At 43.9% G+C, this 18,399-nt stretch overlaps 1 protein-coding gene across 1 annotated transcript in view; it reads left to right on the top strand.

The window, feature by feature from the left end:
• Positions 1-18,399, top strand: part of PRDX3 (peroxiredoxin 3) — a 68,204-nt gene that overhangs the window by 13,066 nt on the left and 36,739 nt on the right. Inside the window, exons 4-5 of the mRNA XM_078641200.1 lie at positions 6,707-6,842; positions 14,520-14,623. Coding sequence (XP_078497326.1) covers positions 6,707-6,842; positions 14,520-14,623 — 240 coding nt within the window. The remainder of the gene's footprint in view (positions 1-6,706; positions 6,843-14,519; positions 14,624-18,399) is intronic.

Raw genomic sequence — 18,399 nt, 5'->3', positions numbered from 1 at the left:
ACAGGAGGACAAGTGTGCACTGAGTGGAATTTTAGACTGGTTGATAATAGGGAGACCTCCCAGTTGAGGACAGAGCTAGAAATGCTTGTTACTCTGTATAGCCATAGAAGAGGACACTATGCAATGCAGTGCTCCTGTTTGCAGGGGCAAAACACCCTCACGTACCCGGCACCAGAGCATCATCGCAGGCTGTGATCAAAGACCTTCCTCTGTGTCCTTGGTAAGAGCTGAACTACAAGGGGTCTGATTGTGGCGAAGCCTTCGGATATTATTTCATCCGGATTACGACCATTTTCATGATGGTTAGGTTGCTCGTACTCTGACAGTTAAAAGTATTTTCTGAAGCTCTGACAATAACCTCTTTTAAAATATGACTTCATTCCTCTTTGTCGAGGTGATGTAATCTTGATGTTGGTGTGGCATAGACGAGATTCAAGGTTTCTGCTTTATATGGTTGTAAATTAGTCTTCAGTTTGTTGTCTTCTTACCGGGCTTGGAGAACATTATATGACTTTAGTAAACAAAGCAGACAGCTGTTCATTTACCATTTGTATTCGTTAAAAGGATCTCGATGCAGCATAAGCTGATGGTTTGGTGATCAAGCTGAATAGTTTGTGGGTGATATTCAGATTTTGCAGTTTATCCAGAACACTCCTGTTGTTATGAAGATGGCCTTGGGAAAAGCTGCAGAACCCTGTTTGGATTTCATGTCGCTTCTCTGATTTGTTGTTTTCTCCTTGCTCTTTCGTTGCTATTTTTAGCAAGATGGTCATTGAATCAGTTGATTCCCGGGGGTGCCTTGTGGTTTATCACTTGTTTTGAATCTTTACTTGAATTGCCCCGTTCAGAAAAGCCATGTTGAAGCTAGGGTGTTTTAGAAATGGAGGTGGTAGATGCAGCAGTTATGGTGGTGAATTAATGTGTTAGAGTAGGAGCCATGTCATTGATGTTTCATCAGATTTGAAGTAATTGCCATCTGCCTTGTTTTGTTTGCTTAATTTTTTTAACATGTTTGAAAGACGTGGGGCTTCTGGAAATGGGATGGGTAAAGGACTTGATTACATTGACTTGTGTGTAAAGTTGTGCACTAGGAAAATAAATAGACTGAATAGAGATTACGAAGTAAGGTATCCAAAATATTAGTATTTGCTTACTCTGTCTGATCGTCTCAGCTTGACAAAACATTGCAATGATGCCATGCTGAGGGTATGAGAACTTTGGATCCACAGGAAGATGAAAAACATGGAGGCAAGGGAATTTGTTAGCAATGTAAATGCCATCTGTTGGCCATCATATAGACATTTATTTATTTATTTATTTCACTTATAAAGCGCACTATCATCTCGAGAGGCATCCTGGCGCTAGCAGACTCGAGGAAGACAGGAGAACAGCTATTAACAGGCTGAGGATTAGGGAGGGAGGGGAAAAAGCCAGGTTTTTAACTGCCTTCTAAAAGCAAGAAGGCTGTTGACCTGCCTAAGTTCAATGGGCAAAGAGTTCCAGAGCTTGGCCGCAGCCACACTGAACGACTTTCCTCCTGTTCTGGATCTCCTGAACCTCGGTACGGTCACCACCCTGGCCGAGGAGGAGCGTAGGTTACGGGCTGGCACATGCCAAGAGAACTTCCTTTGTAGACATGCCGGGCTGAAACCGTGAAGAGCTTTACAGGTCAGACATAAAGACTTAAAAATCACCCTCTGCCTCACTGGGAGCCAGTGCAGCTGAGCCAAAGCCCCTGAGGAGGAGGATCTCGTAGACCACCCTAAGGCTAGTTTAGCAGCTGCAGACTGGAGTCTCTGAAGCCTATCCATAAGTTAACTTGGGGACTCCAGCAGCAAGGCGTTGCAGTAGTCTAACCTACTAAGCACGGTGCAGCGCACCACCTCTATCCGAGCAGTGGGCGGTAACAGGGGCAAGATTTTTCTCAGGAGGCGGATGATGGTCATACAGCTAGCTGCCACCTTTGAGACCTGCGCCTCCAGGGAGAGATCGCTGCTGAACATCACACCCAGGTTCCGGACTACCTTCACAGGCTGGACCAGTGTAGAAAAGTCCCTTGGCCAGAAGTTACTAGGTAGAGAAGATTGTATCCTGGGCAGTATAACACCTCGGTCTTCCCTGTGTTAAATTGCAGCGAATTGGCTTTCAGCCATTCCGCAGTGGCTCGCATGCAGTTGTGGAATTCCTCCAGGGAGGTAGAATCATTTCCCTCCAAGGACAGAATCAGCTGCGTGTCATCAGCGTAGTTAACAAGTTCGATCTTAAAATGTTTGATGACCGCTATTAAGGGCTTCAAATAGATGTTAAAAAGTAGACACATGTGTGTCCTATCTTGAAGCCTTATGTTGGAGTATATTGCCCAGTTCTAGAAGCCTTATCAGACTTCCTCTACAGTACTAAATCGCATTCTGGGGGCCATATTTGGTACATCATCCAATATCCTTGCTCAACTAGAGCATTGTGTTTGTTTCTAGAGAGTTTCACCCCTCTCTAAAAAGACAACGTAATTGCAGCCTGTATACAAGTGATTAAATGGAGGATGATTTCACCATGTGTGCTATGAAGGAAGGGATCAACTATTCCAGTGTGAATACAGTGTAAGAAATGAGCGTAGGTGTCCCTGTTGGAGAGAGAATAAAAACGTACATCTGTCAGAGTACAATGCACTTACGACTAGAGGGCACAATAGGAGAGTGCTTGCAACATTAGACTATTTTAAGGGCAGTTCGGTCTTGGAATGGCCTGCATCGATCAATCAAAGATCTTTATTTCGATCACTGTAGATCATAAAAGTACTCCATTAAACAAGACACTTACTATACAGATACAAATAAGACATAACATTATAAATAATAATTCCCAATCTATTTACAATAGCAGCACAATAAAGCGATCAGTATGTATCATTATTTGTACTAGGAGAGTTCATTACTATTGCAGCATGGTGGAGCAATAACAATTACATCATTTGTGCTTAAAATTTAATCATAGGATACTCCAAAAGCAGCAATAAAATATATGAAAAAGCTTAAAGAATGTAAAAGAACAATGTTTGCTTAAAATAGCACAAGGCCCACAATAACGGCTTTAGCAGGAACCATGCAGTATGGTACAGCCTAGCAACTATCGGGGGAATACTTGGTATACCTGATCCACATAGCCATTAGGAACTTGGCTGTACAAAATACGATCATACACGTTGTATTTGTATGCAGTATTCTATAGGCCTCCTTGTACTTTCTTACTCCCAGATTTCTGCATAGTGGGGCTATCCATTTGGATCGAGATTGGTAGTACAAAGGGCAGAAAAATAGAACGTGCTCAAGTGACTCCGGTACCCCTTGGCAACAGGGACAAGTTCCTTCAACCCTGACTCCTGCTTTGTCCCATTTTGTTTTAAAATGATTTACAGATAGGCAGCCATACCTAAATTGCAAGTATAGTTTCCTTGCTAGCAGGGGTTCAATTTCATCTATCGTAGCCTCAAATGACGATCTTGTGTAAAATTCGTAAAAGCAACCAAAAGTGATCCCTTACAATTAGTTATAAAATCAGTCTCAGCAGTTTGATAGTATACAGATTTGAGACTGAGTTTACTAATCTGACTAAGGGTTTCTGGTTGACTCCAATATGCATCTAATCCTAGTTGTTGTAACAAAGTCTTAGCTGTGTGCAAGCAGGGAATCTTGTCCACACAAGTTGGTGTCATTAATTCACGGAGACCCAGCCTGTAAGACGCAAGTGCTGCAGTGAACCTTAGCCGGTGCCAAAATATGAGTATTCTAAGAGCAATTTTATGGGCAATTCTTTTCTGGCCTAGGTCTAGATAGAGTGGAATCAACGGGGTGGACACCGGAATATTCAACAGGGTTCTAAAGAATTTTTGTTCAATTACTGAGAGATCACTACAATTTGAACCGCTCCGCACCATATAGGGCTGCACCTAGGGCTTTGATGTTGTAGATCTCTAACGCCGGTGCCATCTTTCTGGACATGGTTTTCCTATGAATTTTTGCTATATTCACCGTTTGAAGAATCAGGGATAGCTGCACTCTTTCCAGTTGTGGGACCCAACTCATGTTCTGTGTGAGTTTGATGCCAAGATAATCGAACTCTGTCACTAGTGCTAGGGGGTCGCGACCCACATACAGACGCTTCTTGCATTTGGTCTTAAGGCTTGTTGAAAAAAACATACATTTTGTTTTGGAGCTGTTCAGCCCCAACCCCCGTTCCAGGCAGAATGCCTGAATATCATATAAAAGCTGTTGGAGCCCCTACGGCGACTTCGATATGAGTAGAGTTATCCGCAAAAAGGAGAGCAGGGACCTATTTCTCTCTTATTCCCTGCTCAAAAAGCTAATAACACTATTGATGAACAAAGTAGGGAATGGCTTGCAGCAGGAAGCGGCAAAGATAAAAACGGTATCTGGATGAAAGGATTTGATCAAAAGGAGGCAGGGGCATTGAGAAAGTGGGATAACTTTATAAATAAATTAACCTGAACACCATGCATCTGTACAGAGCAGATACAAACTGTCTGCGATTGATGGGGGGTGCTTTTATGTCGGCATATGCCTTGGCATTCAGCCATGGTGTTAGTCAGGGGAGGTCCACTTCCTGAAATTCACATTCTATGCATGCATTATCGATGCACAGAGGTATGTAGCTATACTGACCCAAAGACCAGCAAACTCAAAGTGAACTATTGAAAAGACAAGGTGCTGAATTATTGGAGGAAAGAGGACACGTTATCATTGCACAAATAAAGCATCCATGTTGGGGGTAATGTGAGCTATATGTCACCCACAGAAAATGTATCTTCTGCATCATTCTAGACCGTAGAAAGCTGGCAAGTAGTCCAGGCATACTTGGGTTCTTAAATAATCCTGGCTTGACCACATGGTGTGGTCCACAAGAAATTCCTTTACCTCCTGTGCCTCCGTTTTGAAACCTGGCTAACCTAATCAGTTGACAGGAAGACTGAACACCAGTATTCTATGCTAAACAAAAGATGCATGTTATATGCACACATTTGTTTCAAACATTCTCTCATGACCACCTATCTAACTTATTATGGCTGATATGTGCCCACCCAGTGATATTACTTGAGCAATGGGTACATAAGTGGCCACATTCTGCCCTGGAATGGGGTGTCAGCTAAAGGGTGCATCTGTCTGCACACACTTTCAAGCACAAGGGCTGATAAGTCACGGGTAAGAATTTTTTGTGCCCCTAGTATCATTCTCCATCTTATTAGCAAAAACACAGGTTAAAAGAAGCTAGTTATGTCGTGCATGGACCTCAGGGCTGTGAGCAGATTACCTCCTCCTTTCTATTAATATAGTCTCCGGTATGGAGATCTTTTTACATGCTTGCTCACAGTTAGCCCCGTCCTGTGTTGGTAAACCTTTTTGCTTTTTGATTGGATAGATTGTCTAGCCAATGACTATATATATATATATATATATATATATATATATATATATATATATATATATTAGCGCTCGCACTTACTCCGTATTTTTGAAGAAATGAAAACACTCTCAAGGGGTGAGTTCAAAGATTTATTACGAACTCGCTGCTTCAAGTTACCAGATGCGTTTCAGCGTTTAGCCTTCTTCGATGGTAAATGATCGCGCCTCAAACGGCCATTTTTATTACATCTTTATGCGACCGACACATAACATAGAAAGAGGACTGCGTGTTTTTTCCTGAGTGCCATCTTTGAGTGTGTTTTCGTGTATATTCACATACATATTGGCACATTAAGGGGCCATCCCCTCCACTTTAATCTTCACCATTCCCAAATAAATGTTTGAGCGGGTGATATGTATCAATTGCATAAAGCCCTGAATGAGCACCGTCTATCTCATTCCTATATGTCCATAAACACTCAATTGCATCCTACATGGATAACTTTACAGTACACATTTTCTCTATGATGCATTTACTGTCAGTCATATTAAAACCAATTCTAAATACAAGGGTAACATCCTGGCTTACATTGAACCTTCCCAGAACTCTATGATCATCCGTGGCTGCTTTTATTTGCCTAGATGCACTGACATTTCCTCATGAGTGTTCAGTCCCTCAGGGTGTCTGGTTTGCAGATCGATGATATATCGAGACTCTAGTCTCCTTAGCATCATCAGTCTGTCTTCCCCCCCCCCCCCCCCCCTGGGATGTAATGGTACATGATCTAGGGCAAAAAAACTCAACAGATCCCTGTTGCTTTTATGTTCCACTTGGATGTGGCAGGCCACTGGGTATGTCATATCGCAGTTCTGAATGGCACGTGTGTGCTCTAAAACTCTTTTCTTTGTTTCATGAATGGTGCTGCCAATATAATTGAGTCCGCATGGGGAGGTTAAACAGTACACTGTGTATGGTGTGCTACAAGTATATAATATAATGGGCTCACTGCTAAAGCTGTGTGAGGGGGTGCAGTATGTTGAGTTTGGTATTTTCTTAATCCCTCATATGAACAGTGCAAAAGAAATGAAAAATTGAGCTTGTATTACTCCTTTTATAGAACATCTCCTAAATATTTTGTGCTATTTGGTTATAATGTACAAGTTGTAAATGTGTCCGTAGAGCAGAGATTTAGAAACGCCTTGCATAGTAATGGGCTATTTCTGGTGACACTTGCTCCAAATGACAGTTGATTGTTTTTGCTTGTGCCGCTGATGCATACGTCTGTTTTCAGCACTTTCGTGTGTCCTACGGAAATTGTGGCCTTCAGTGACAAAGCAAATGAATTTCATGATGTGAACTGTGAAGTTGTGGCTGTGTCGGTGGATTCACACTTCAGCCATCTCGCCTGGATCAATACACCAAGGAAGGTAAGGGCGGATTCCTTTTCATTAGGCTGACTGTCAACGAGGGTATGCAAGCTGCCATACTTCTCTCTGACTATATCCATCACAAACAAAAAACATAGAAACTGCCCTAGTGCGGACTGTTCCTGACAGTAGGAACAGTCCCAACTGAAACAGCTTACTGGCTGTCTGTCATCGTAGGAAGGACAGTTCATTTTTCTCTGTGTATAGTTTGAGTAGGGGAGTCCCAAATGTCTTAAAGTGTTCCTGCCTATCACTCAGAAGGGCACTTTTCCAATGCGCCCCTTACTTCCTTCCAACATAGACTTTGCCCGCTTGTCATCTGGCCGAGAGAGCTCCACAGCTTTCCTCCCCGCCCTCTCCCCCAACCACTACCCTACCTTCCTGGCATCCACTTGTAATATTAACCTTCTCCTGTACAGTACTTTGCTAGATAGGGTTGCATGTTACAAAGCCAATGCATAGCATACAATACTTGCTAACAGTGCAGAACTAAGCCCTATTAGATGTCTTTTACACATTCACTACAAACTTCAATTTAGGATATCAAGACCAGCTGTTTTGGTGGGTGGGAAGGCTCAATATTTGGATGACAGACCTAGCATGACTTGGGCTTTGTCTTGTTCACATAGATTTTGAATAAATTAGTTTATAAAAAAGGTAACCAAATATTTGTCTTTATACAATGTAAAATCTCTGCTTTCTCAAACAATCGGAGATAAGTTATCAAATTTACGGCTTGGACACACTAGCACAAATTAAACAAGCATTGGCAAAGTCAATAGGTCTCGCCTATGTAACAGCAATTGCCTTTGTCAATGTCTTTTAGCCATGCTGATTAGCAGCATGGCTGAAAGTTAGGGTGGGAAAACGCAATGCAGTGGCCAACACTGGCAGGGCAAGAAACAATGCAGGAGGGATGGGGCAAGCTAAACAACAGATTGGGGGAAGGGGAGCAAAACAGAAAACACTGAAAAATGTGATCTGTTATGACTCTTAAAATTACTAAAACCGTTAACAAATTGAACAGTGTGACCAAGCAACCCGGATTTACTGATGGCAAGCCCTATTTTTTTATCATCTGTCCAGGCAGATTTCAGTAAACTCATAAATTTGTGAAATATTCCAGTTATTGATATCAAAATCCGGTCACCCGATATGCAACGTACTTGATGTTGTAAACCACTGCATGCAAATAAACAAGCGCTTCTGACATATCTTAAAGCTCTCTTTCACGCATTAAAGCAGCAGAACTTCAACCAGAGGGTTTAAGAGACCATGCATATAGTCATACATGCATATAGACCTGATTCCGGCGGGAGAATCCCGATTTTACAAGTAAAATGGCTTTCGTTTAGCTGTCTCCCGCCTGAAATTGCATTTTCTGCAATAGAAGTCAATGGGGAAGTTACATTCACCCGATTTCTATTTTTAAATATCCCACTTCCCTGCCCTAAAATGTTGGCATGTCTGCATATAGTTTTAAACAAAAATACTGTTTGTGAAAAGAAAACAAACCGAGCAGGCTTGCCTACGTTACAACACGTTCAATGTGCTTTTAAAATTGCATCGAGCACCGAAACATGCGTTTACCAGGTCGAGGCGGCTCGCTTACAACAACAAGTCATTTTCTGTCTTGCCTTCTTCGTGAGTCGTGACTAGGGCAGAGTCGTGTTAAAAAGTGACCCAGCAGGTCAAAACGGCACAAGGGCGTCCGGTCATTTCCCAACAAAGAACACATTAATTCCCTCTGTTGCTTCAGATCATTTCACTCCTGAGCTCAGGAACCAAGTGTGAGCCTCGCTGTCACAAATTAACAATCCAAGTGCAGCAACGCCAGAGCAGCCAAAATGTAGCACGTGGGTGCAGGATAACATGGTGGGCACATAATTGCACGAAGGAATACAACTGGAGCCAGGGGCGAGGTGCTGAGGCGTCGTGCACGCTGCCCTCACAAAATGCCACCACAGGAGGCCAATGCCCAAGCTTGACCCGGACATCTTTCCTCTGAGGCCGAAACACGAAGCTAAGATCAAAGAAGCAGTGATGGCGGCACCATGCTGCGTCTGTACACCAAGGCATGTGCTCTTGAGAGGCAGCCCACAAACACCCCACGGTAGCATTTGACCACAAGTAGGTGAGAAGCATGGAAATACTATTTGGTACAGACAATCCAGCAGACAATATCTTAATAATCACACTTCATGTTTTGTGTTGTTTGGTAAAAAGCATGCTACACTAAGTCTAACATCGATTAAAATAGCTAAAGCTAGTTCCAGCAGAGGAGACATTAAGGGGTGTCCCCATATTTTTCAAGCCGTTATAAACACAAGTACTCATGTGGAGCGCTGGAACACAATAAAAAGTAGCTCCAAAAACGCTAACAGTGAAAGGACACAAGTACTTGATCCATACTATAATGGAGGGCCAAACGCAAGAAGAGGACATGACGCAGGCATGCTATGGCAATTGGGAATGACGTAAATGAAAGGGACACTGACACTAACCAATGGTAAACTATGGGCGGGCAGTAAGCCCACCTTATGTAAACACAATTTCTCGAAGAGACGGCGCATGTTTTGTCTAGCCGAGTCCTAATGATTGCCTGGCTAGGGAATTCATTCCATAAGCAGTAACTCTGATTTACATTGTACAGTAAACTAAGTACACAGGATGGAAATTAGACAGTTGGGGAAGAATCAGTTTACTTCCTCTCTGTGCAAACAAAAAGTAAAATGTTAAGTAAATGTAAAAAATCAATAGCAGGTGAGCTGGAGAGAGATAATGAAAGAGAAAGGAAAGAGGGGAGGAGGAGAGAGAAATGACCAAACGAATCGGTCGGAAAGAGCGGGAGACAGCGAACTTGCGAGAGATGAGAGGGAGATGTCATAGAAGAAAGCGAGAATGAAGAGGAAAAGAGAGAACGAGTGTGACATAAGAGAACTACACAAAAGGAACTAAAGATGAAGGAGAATGGAAACGAAAGAGAGGGACGGGGCAGAAAGGTAGAGAGTAAGAAAGAACAGATAGAACTGAGAGACGGGAAGAGAGACCGGGCACGTGTGGGGAGGGGGGAGGGAGTAGAGAAAGACCAACGGAGATCAATTAAGCAAGCAGAAACACGAGAGACGGCCTGCGGCCGTCAAAGTGAAGAGGACACGGCGGGCAGGGGAGGGGGCGGAGCGGGGAGAGCGGCATGAGGGTGTGAAGCAGCAGGGGCCTGAGACGAGGCCGCCTTGCCTTTGATGTGGTAATGCAAGGCAAGCGGCTGGTGGCATTGTGCACGCGTTTTCACGTGCACTGGAAGAAATCGCCTGGGAATCGCCTGATCTCGGTAAGCTCTGTTTAAGCCGCAATAGATCGAGCTCCCGCTCTCAATGCGCATGCGCTTTGAGATAGGTCGCTCGACCTAAAAAAGATATTTCACAAAGTGGTTGTTTTGTCTATAATTTTCACATATATTTCTGGAAATACTCATGAAATTAAAAGAATCCGAGAGAGAAACATGGCTGCTTGCATAGCCTTGTTGACAGTGATTTTAACATTACATTAATGTATGTCTTTAGATCTATGTGAAATTGTACAGTAAATTTGGCAAAAGTTGATATTTAAGATTCACGTGAAACAGTTCCTCTGAAGTCTTATAATAATAAAGCACGAAGTAAAAACGCATTACCGTTATATTTTCCGCACACTTTCCAGTAAAAGACACACCCCACACATAGATCATGGCTAGGACAATGACAACACAGAGCAAACGGTTGATTGTTTTTTAGCAGGGAATTACTGGTTAAAGTGAATAGACTGGATATACATGATTCAAGCGTGAAACAAGGATATAGATATATAGAGATGTATGTATATATATCTTTTATTTCGGATACCAAGCCATAAAAACTGATATAATCAATGTTTTAAACATTTTTCACATTACACAGATTAAAACTGTACATAAAATTGGAAGATAGTTATTCTGATGACTGCAGATGTCGGTACTATATACAGCTTTGTTATGTTAAATTAATTTAAGCCTCAAGTGCAAATGGAAGTCAATAAAAACATTAAAAAAAATAATTGAAACTCCAATGATTTTAGCAAGAAAACCCCTATAACATTGAAAGAACAGCTTCCGGGGCGACAGTTACTGTATAAATGTCTTTCCAGGACTTGGATTTATGTAAACAGGACCTTATGTTTACCATGATTATATGCTTGATTTTACTTGTGAATCCCAATGAACTTCCGAAGCCGACTGTTGTGCTATTGTATGGAGCTTGTTACCACAATAAAAAGATTTTCCAAAAAAAAAAAAAAAAACATTGAAAGAACAACCAGGTAATCTAGATAGGGTTTTTCTAAAAAAAAAAAGTAGATGTTCAAAATGTTTAATCACCTAAGGCCTTCTCTCTTTGATTCCAGGCTCAATAAAGAAAACGAGTTACCACAAAAACTATTTATATATTTATGTATATATGCATGTGTGTGTGACACACTGGTGGGAGGGGGGGGGGGGTTGAAGGGACTAAGTGATGGGGAAATGTTGTAGGAAAGTTATGGCTCATAGCATAGGGATGTATGATATGGTGGATTATGAATAGCTCAAGTATTATTGGGCTGAAGTAATAAGTTTGGCTGTTCCATAATTGTGGAGCTGGACAAGTATATGTGAAATTGAAATGTGTGGTTGATAATTAACCAAGAGGTGTGTATTTCATGCTAAAAAACTAATAACAATTGTTTTTTAAAAAAAAATGCATGTGTGTGTGTATGTATATGTGTGTGTGTATGTGTATATGTGTATATATATATATATATATATATATATATATATATATATATATATATATATAATAATTTTTTTAATGGAAGGGCGATGAATGAACCTCACAGTAGAAACAGTGGAGACAAAAGGGATCTGTACAGTATCCCAAAGTGTTTTGAAATGTTAAAGCCGGAAAACAAACCTCACTTTCCTGCCTTCGTACTTCACTATTTAGTGATAAGGCCACGCCTCCTTCACTTGGAGTAGTGCTAGTGAACACTGTAAGTTTTTATGTCGAGATGCTGCACACATCAGAGGTGCAATGTTGGCAGATCACAAAGTCTTTAAACAAGAAACAGTAAAGACTTGGTCACATTGAATCAAAACTTTGAATTTGAAGACAGAGGTAAAGTCTTATTGTTCATCCTAAACATGTCTCATTGTTTTAAAATAAAAAAATCCTTAATTTCTGCCATGAAAATATTGACGTTTAAGTGAATGTTCTTTAAAGCCGTTGATTTAAGGATTGGACATGCGTGACGGTTAGATTAAGATATCTAAGCAATGGGTGCGGTACAATAAGTCTGTCACCTCATCGTGATCCTAAGTTGTGACAAATGCAGTTGTTTTTAACCCTTTTTTAATCATGCGAAGTGCTCGAGGGAGAGTGCTCATCTGTGACAATATCAGACACAGCCTCAGTTGCAGCTGTGGACTGTGCTCACCATCCCAATGAGTATGTTTACTGGTCCTTAACTTGCGGAAGAGATGTGCTCAATCTGAGGAGTAGAGCTGATCCCAAACAGAATGTGTTGAATGAAACCAAACAGAAAGCATAGTTGAAATAGAACAAACTCTTAAGACAAAATGGTGCACTTTATGGACTTCTTCCATACAGTGGCACTTTGAAGCGGGCAACAAGTCCATTTTGACACCGCCACAGGCCTACCTGCTTTCACAAATACCTCCTCTGCTGAACCCTCACAGTGGTGCCACAGTGACCTACAAGCACTGTTGAGCTAAAAGTGTTCATTGAAAGTCCATGTCCTGCTGACGTAGGGAATCTGTGTCATGTGATAACGGACTGAGCCCCAGGTGACAAGTTATGCACCTGCTATCTCTGATGACCTCTTGTTATGTACAATATCTCCCGCAGAAACTTGAGAGGCTAGAGACACTGGTGTAGGTGGTGGAGTGACAATATTCTACTCCGAGAATCCATGATGCACTGAAATTTCAGATGCCAACTACTGCTCCATTGAACACATGACCACCAGATTCTCTGTTAGTCCAGCTTCATCCTTCATCTTGTTAATATTCTGCGCAAAGTCAGGATTGAGCTCTACATCTTTTTTGATAGAAATCACGGACCTAGTTTTAGCCACTCAATCCTTAGTACAATATATTGTACTACTGGAAAGCTTCAGCTATGGGTGGATTAATTGCACAAACAACAACCCACAGTAGGATTTGACCGGTTCTGTGAAACTTGTATCGCTAACATGATCTCTGCCTCTAGTAATAGAGGTAGAAATCCCCGTACAATGTAGTACCTGTGGCTTGCAAATATCACACTTTGGCTGCGCAGTCCAACCCCTTGTCACAGTGTTCTCTGATCTAATTACACTCTATTTAGCTGGCAAACACCCCCTATATGTAGAAACCTGAGGAAGATACCACACCGAGAGCTCTTCAACTAATTCAGATCTTTGCATCCAGTTAGGAAAGCCTCAACAACTCCTTGAGCTGTTAAATGAACACCTCACCAGACTGCACTGCTCTAGCTTCAACTAGTCTACAAAAACTAATCAGACTGTGAAGGCTGCCAATAAGTGGATCTGCTATCATCGGGCCAAGGTGAAGAGACTGGGGCACATCCTGGCATGGGGAACCTAGACAACTGACCATACCTGCTCTAGGGCACATGAGTAGTCCTAATGAAGCCAGAGGGCCACAAAAGGCACAATATATGCTATGGCCGGACCACGCATAAAAACAAAAAAGTAATTAAAAATATTTCAACAAGTGACAAAACTCAAAGCAACCAAGAAAGTGCATTACTCTTTATCCCAGCACTAAAAACATGACAGCCTTAAGGCAAAAATAAAAAAAGATCAGATACACCCCACCAACCACATCTAAATCATACCTGCCTTTCTTTGGAAACGAGTCATACAGAAGTTGTTTTATATGGCAGGAAACTGGAACAAAGAATCGGGTTAAGAATACCTTGCATAGTTAAAATATAAACCAAATACCTGCAAAAGCTGGTTAACAAATATACCCCTAAATCAAATCGCGAGTAGTCCTATCTCTAAAGTGCACAGAGACGATAGGAAAGTGCTAGCTAGCCAGTGCTGCCTAATTCACCCTAAATCCATATCTACACCCAGATGCGAAAAGTAACTATCCTCCCGCCAAGAAGATAAATCCTTTTAAAGAGGTATTCATAATCCATCAAGTTATCTACGGAACCACCCCACAACTCCTTACGGAGGGGGGGGGGGCTAAGCCCCACCAACTACACACAAGAACCCACCATACATGTGTCTGCTGAGAAAAGATGACCTGTAACAGCTTCTAAAACTAAAGGGCAGCTGCCCGACCCACCTGAACAGTCTCAAATGCAGGATGTTTTATGTTTTCTAAATCCACTAAATAAAAATGTTACATGTGCTTAAGATCTGAGTTCAGCAAAAGACATGATTGATTGAATACCATGGTCGACTAGGTATAAGTGTGTGCTAATGAGTTAAGCCTGGGGACTGGTGTGTTAAAAATCTGTTGCGTTGCTGTCTGAAGCATTTCCTCTGTGTGAAAGTATATGTATTTGTGATCGGAAATGATTGCATGAAGTGGGTGCACCGATCTTAAAAGAACACGAATATTGTCATGTTTATCTCGCTTTTTCTTTCTAGAATGGCGGGTTGGGAAAGATGCATATCTCGCTTCTGTCAGATCTTACCAAGCAGATTTCTCGAGATTATGGAGTCCTTCTGGAGGGTGCAGGGATCGCACTGAGGTAAAGAGCATTTTTGATCATTAGTATGTGAGTGTGCAACAGCTGCTGACATCATGCACTTGTGAATATTCATCTTGCAGTATTCTTCTCTAGAATGCTTCTGTCCCCTCCCTGATGATGCCCTACGATAGCTTTCTTGATAGGCCTCTGCTCCAGCTCTGTTACTCCATGCCCCCATCGCCTCAGCTATTTTTATTTGTTTTGGGTGCCTTTCCTTCTCTTTTTACTTTGCAGTAAACCGTTTTTCCCCCTTGGTGCTTAAAAATTAGAATTGTTAGGTTTCGCCTGGCGTTCACTGCACAGCAGTGTCACGCAGGCGAAATTTTTTGATCTCCAGTATGGGGCTTTAACCCGCCTCTCTCTTCCATTGGCTAGCTCCATAAATGGAGGCTAGCCATTGGTAGAGAGATGTGGCAATCATTCTCGGAGCAGATTCGTGGGCGTTCCTGTCTTTTTTAAGCCACGCCCCTTTTTTCCATCATGAAGTTGTGGGCGTTTACTTTTTTTTTTTTTTTACACCGATGTTTTTCTTCATTGTTAACCTCGTCCCTGTTCCGCGTGGTTGTATCCTGACCACCCTCCCGCTGTCCGTCCCCCCTCCCGCTGTCCTTGTCTTTGTTCCCGCCCCCCTCACAGATCACTACAGTCGCCGCTTGTTCCCGCCCCCCCCCCCCTCGAAATGTTGTTTTAAGTTTTCTTGGTTGTAATTGGCTGCTGTAAAACATAGAGTAAAGAGAGAGAACCATGATCGGAACCTCCGGTCCTAAAAGCTAATTGGGTTGATTAAATATTATATTTGAGATCCCGTGCAGTCGGTCGTTCTCTGTTCGTCAAATCTTTGGTTGTTTACCTCGCGACATTCCTTTTTTTTGGGGGGGGGTTTATTCTCAGTGTTGCGTGGTTGCATAGTTTGTAGTTTTCGGCCCCGCGCGGCCCTGTTCCCTTTAATTTATCGGTTCTCGTGGACGCACGAGTGGATTCTATCACTATTAGGTCAACGACAACTGTGTTGTGGTTGACTCTCTGGTTCTGGGACCAACGCGGTCGAGCCGATTTTGGTTGATTAGTTGATTTACGGCCTAGTACGAATTGGTTCTTAGAACCGCGCAGTCGGGCATGTTTTGGTTGATTCTCTGGTGCTCAACCTTCTGCAGTCGGGCAAGTTCCGTTAGTTTCCCGTGTCTCGGGCCCGCCCGCACACCCCGTTGTCTGGAGATGATGGCGGAGACTCTGCAGCTTTTTCTTCGAGGAACAAAACGGGAACCAGAGGAAGAGGAGGAGGAAGGACAGGGAGGCAAGAGGAGGCGGAGCGAGGGGGAAACCGTAATGGGCAGCATGCAGGTACAGTGAGACAGGAGGGGAGCAATAGGTGTTCTGAAGGTCGGAGGCGCCGGAATTGGTATTGAGGGCCACATTACTGGATAACGGGCACAGGGTCACAGGGGGACTTCGGTGATGGGTTATGAGGGGTTGTAGTGCTGGTCACTTGGGGCCTGGGCCTCTGGAAGACTGCGCTGCTGGGTAGCATTGAAGGGGCATGGTGGATGTGCTGCGTTTTGGAGTCTGATGTCGTGGGGTGGGGGCTGTAGTGCTGTTGCCCTGTTGCCCGAAGCCTTCCCAAGTATTGCAAGTGATATTGGGTATCTCATGCAGTGTTGGTGTATTGATAGGACAGTGTGACTGGAAAAGAAAGAGAGGGACAGTGCTGAGGTTTTGGGGTCTGCAGTTTTGGCATACTGGTCAGCACAACCCTGGAGATATTGTGAAGCTTCTGGGCTGGGGAATAACAAAGGTGTTTTTATTGGAGAGCTGCAGCTCCTCAGTCATGTTATTGTGAGTGCCGTGCTGCAATTTAAGAAAAAACAACAAGTGATGGACTGAATGTGGATCAATGTCACACACTCCCCCAGTCAAAAGATCTGGGCCCAAATCCATCGTTTTTTTGCACTCCACACCACCCTGGGTTAGACAATGGCGATATGCAAATCAGCTCTGACCCTGTTGCCCCATGGGAACAGTCCAGTCCGAACTACAAAAGCCATGTCCTTCCCAGAACGGAATCAAGCATCCGAGGACCGGACCGGTTTCGAGGTAACACCTCTCTTCAGCCCGGCTAGCTTGACTCCAAGTGGTGTGGAGTGCCTGGGACCCACGTCTGGGCATCCCCAGCGCACTTAGGGCGGCAATTGCAAAAACAACAAGTGATGGACTGAATGTGGATCAATGTCACACACTCCCCCAGTCAAAAGATCTGGGCCCAAATCCATCGTTTTTTTGCACTCCACACCACCCTGGGTTAGACAATGGCGATATGCAAATCAGCTCTGACCCTGTTGCCCCATGGGAAAAGTCCAGTCCGAACTACAAAAGCCATGTCCTTCCCAGAACGGAATCAAGCATCCGAGGACCGGACCGGTTTCGAGGTAACACCTCTCTTCAGCCCGGCTAGCTTGACTCCAAGTGGTGTGGAGTGCCTGGGACCCACGTCTGGGCATCCCCAGCGCACTTAGGGCGGCAATTGCAAAAACAACAAGTGATGGACTGAATGTGGATCAATGTCACACACTCCCCCAGTCAAAAGATCTGGGCCCAAATCCATCGTTTTTTTGCACTCCACACCACCCTGGGTTAGACAATGGCGATATGCAAATCAGCTCTGACCCTGTTGCCCCATGGGAACAGTCCAGTCCGAACTACAAAAGCCATGTCCTTCCCAGAACGGAATCAAGCATCCGAGGACCGGACCGGTTTCGAGGTAACACCTCTCTTCAGCCCGGCTAGCTTGACTCCAAGTGGTGTGGAGTGCCTGGGACCCACGTCTGGGCATCCCCAGCGCACTTAGGGCGGCAATTGCAATTTAAGGGCTGTAACACTGGCAATTTGAAGGCTGCATGGAAGGCTTATTAAAGGCTGCGGTGCTGAGTTGTATATGGGGCCTGGGAGTACTGGACTGGGTGTGGATATCGAACTGCTGAGTGTTGATGGGGGCTACGCAAGCTGGGTTGTTGTTGTCTGCATGTGCCGAGTTGTTACGATTGCGGCCTCAGGGTCGGTTTTTGGGGGCGTTGCGGGGATGGAGTAGCAGAGGCCGCAAGAATGGTGTAAAGAGGGCCAAAGTATTAAGGTGTCGTGGACGCCTGCAGCAGTGAGCTCTTCGCGGTTGGTTTTATGATGTATATTAGTGGTACTGCAGTGGTTAGATTCTTAAAGGTCTGCAGGGATCGGTTATCTGTGTCCAGCTTTAAATACAAACAGTAGGTTTAAACGACATAACAAAACGTCCCACATTGCGTGAAACAGTGCCCCCCCCTCATTTCTCTAGTCGGTGCCCCTCCCCCTTGAGATCTCGGGCCCGGGGTGTGACAGGTTCACCACGGTCTCCCCTCTCCAGCCTCCCTGTCACCCACACGTCACTGCTCACCTTTGACCTCTCCTTCAATACCTACAAAGCCCTCATTCGTCATACCTTCTGTGACTCACACTGAACCCCTCCTTCTCGCCCATAACTACCTTAACCCTGCCCTCTCCCCACACCCGGCAGCTCCCCTTCCGGCACACATGGACACTTCTTGAATTGGAAGACCCCCCCTCCAGTCTGGAGCCGGGGACGAACCCCCTACAACTCTCTCCTATTACACTCCCTTTCCCCACCGGCATAAGTTAACACTTCATGGAAGTCCCTGTGGACTCTCCCTCCTGAACCTCCCACCCCTCCAACCTGGAGCCAGGGGTGACCCCCCCCCCCCTCCCAGCTCCCCCCTTTCAGACTCCCTTGC

Source organism: Lissotriton helveticus, chromosome 5_1 (genome assembly GCF_964261635.1).
Source record: "Lissotriton helveticus chromosome 5_1, aLisHel1.1, whole genome shotgun sequence".
NCBI classification, from domain to species: domain Eukaryota; kingdom Metazoa; phylum Chordata; class Amphibia; order Caudata; family Salamandridae; genus Lissotriton; species Lissotriton helveticus.
The sequence above is the reverse complement of the archived record's forward strand: the minus strand, read 5'-3'. Positions and strand labels throughout refer to the sequence as shown.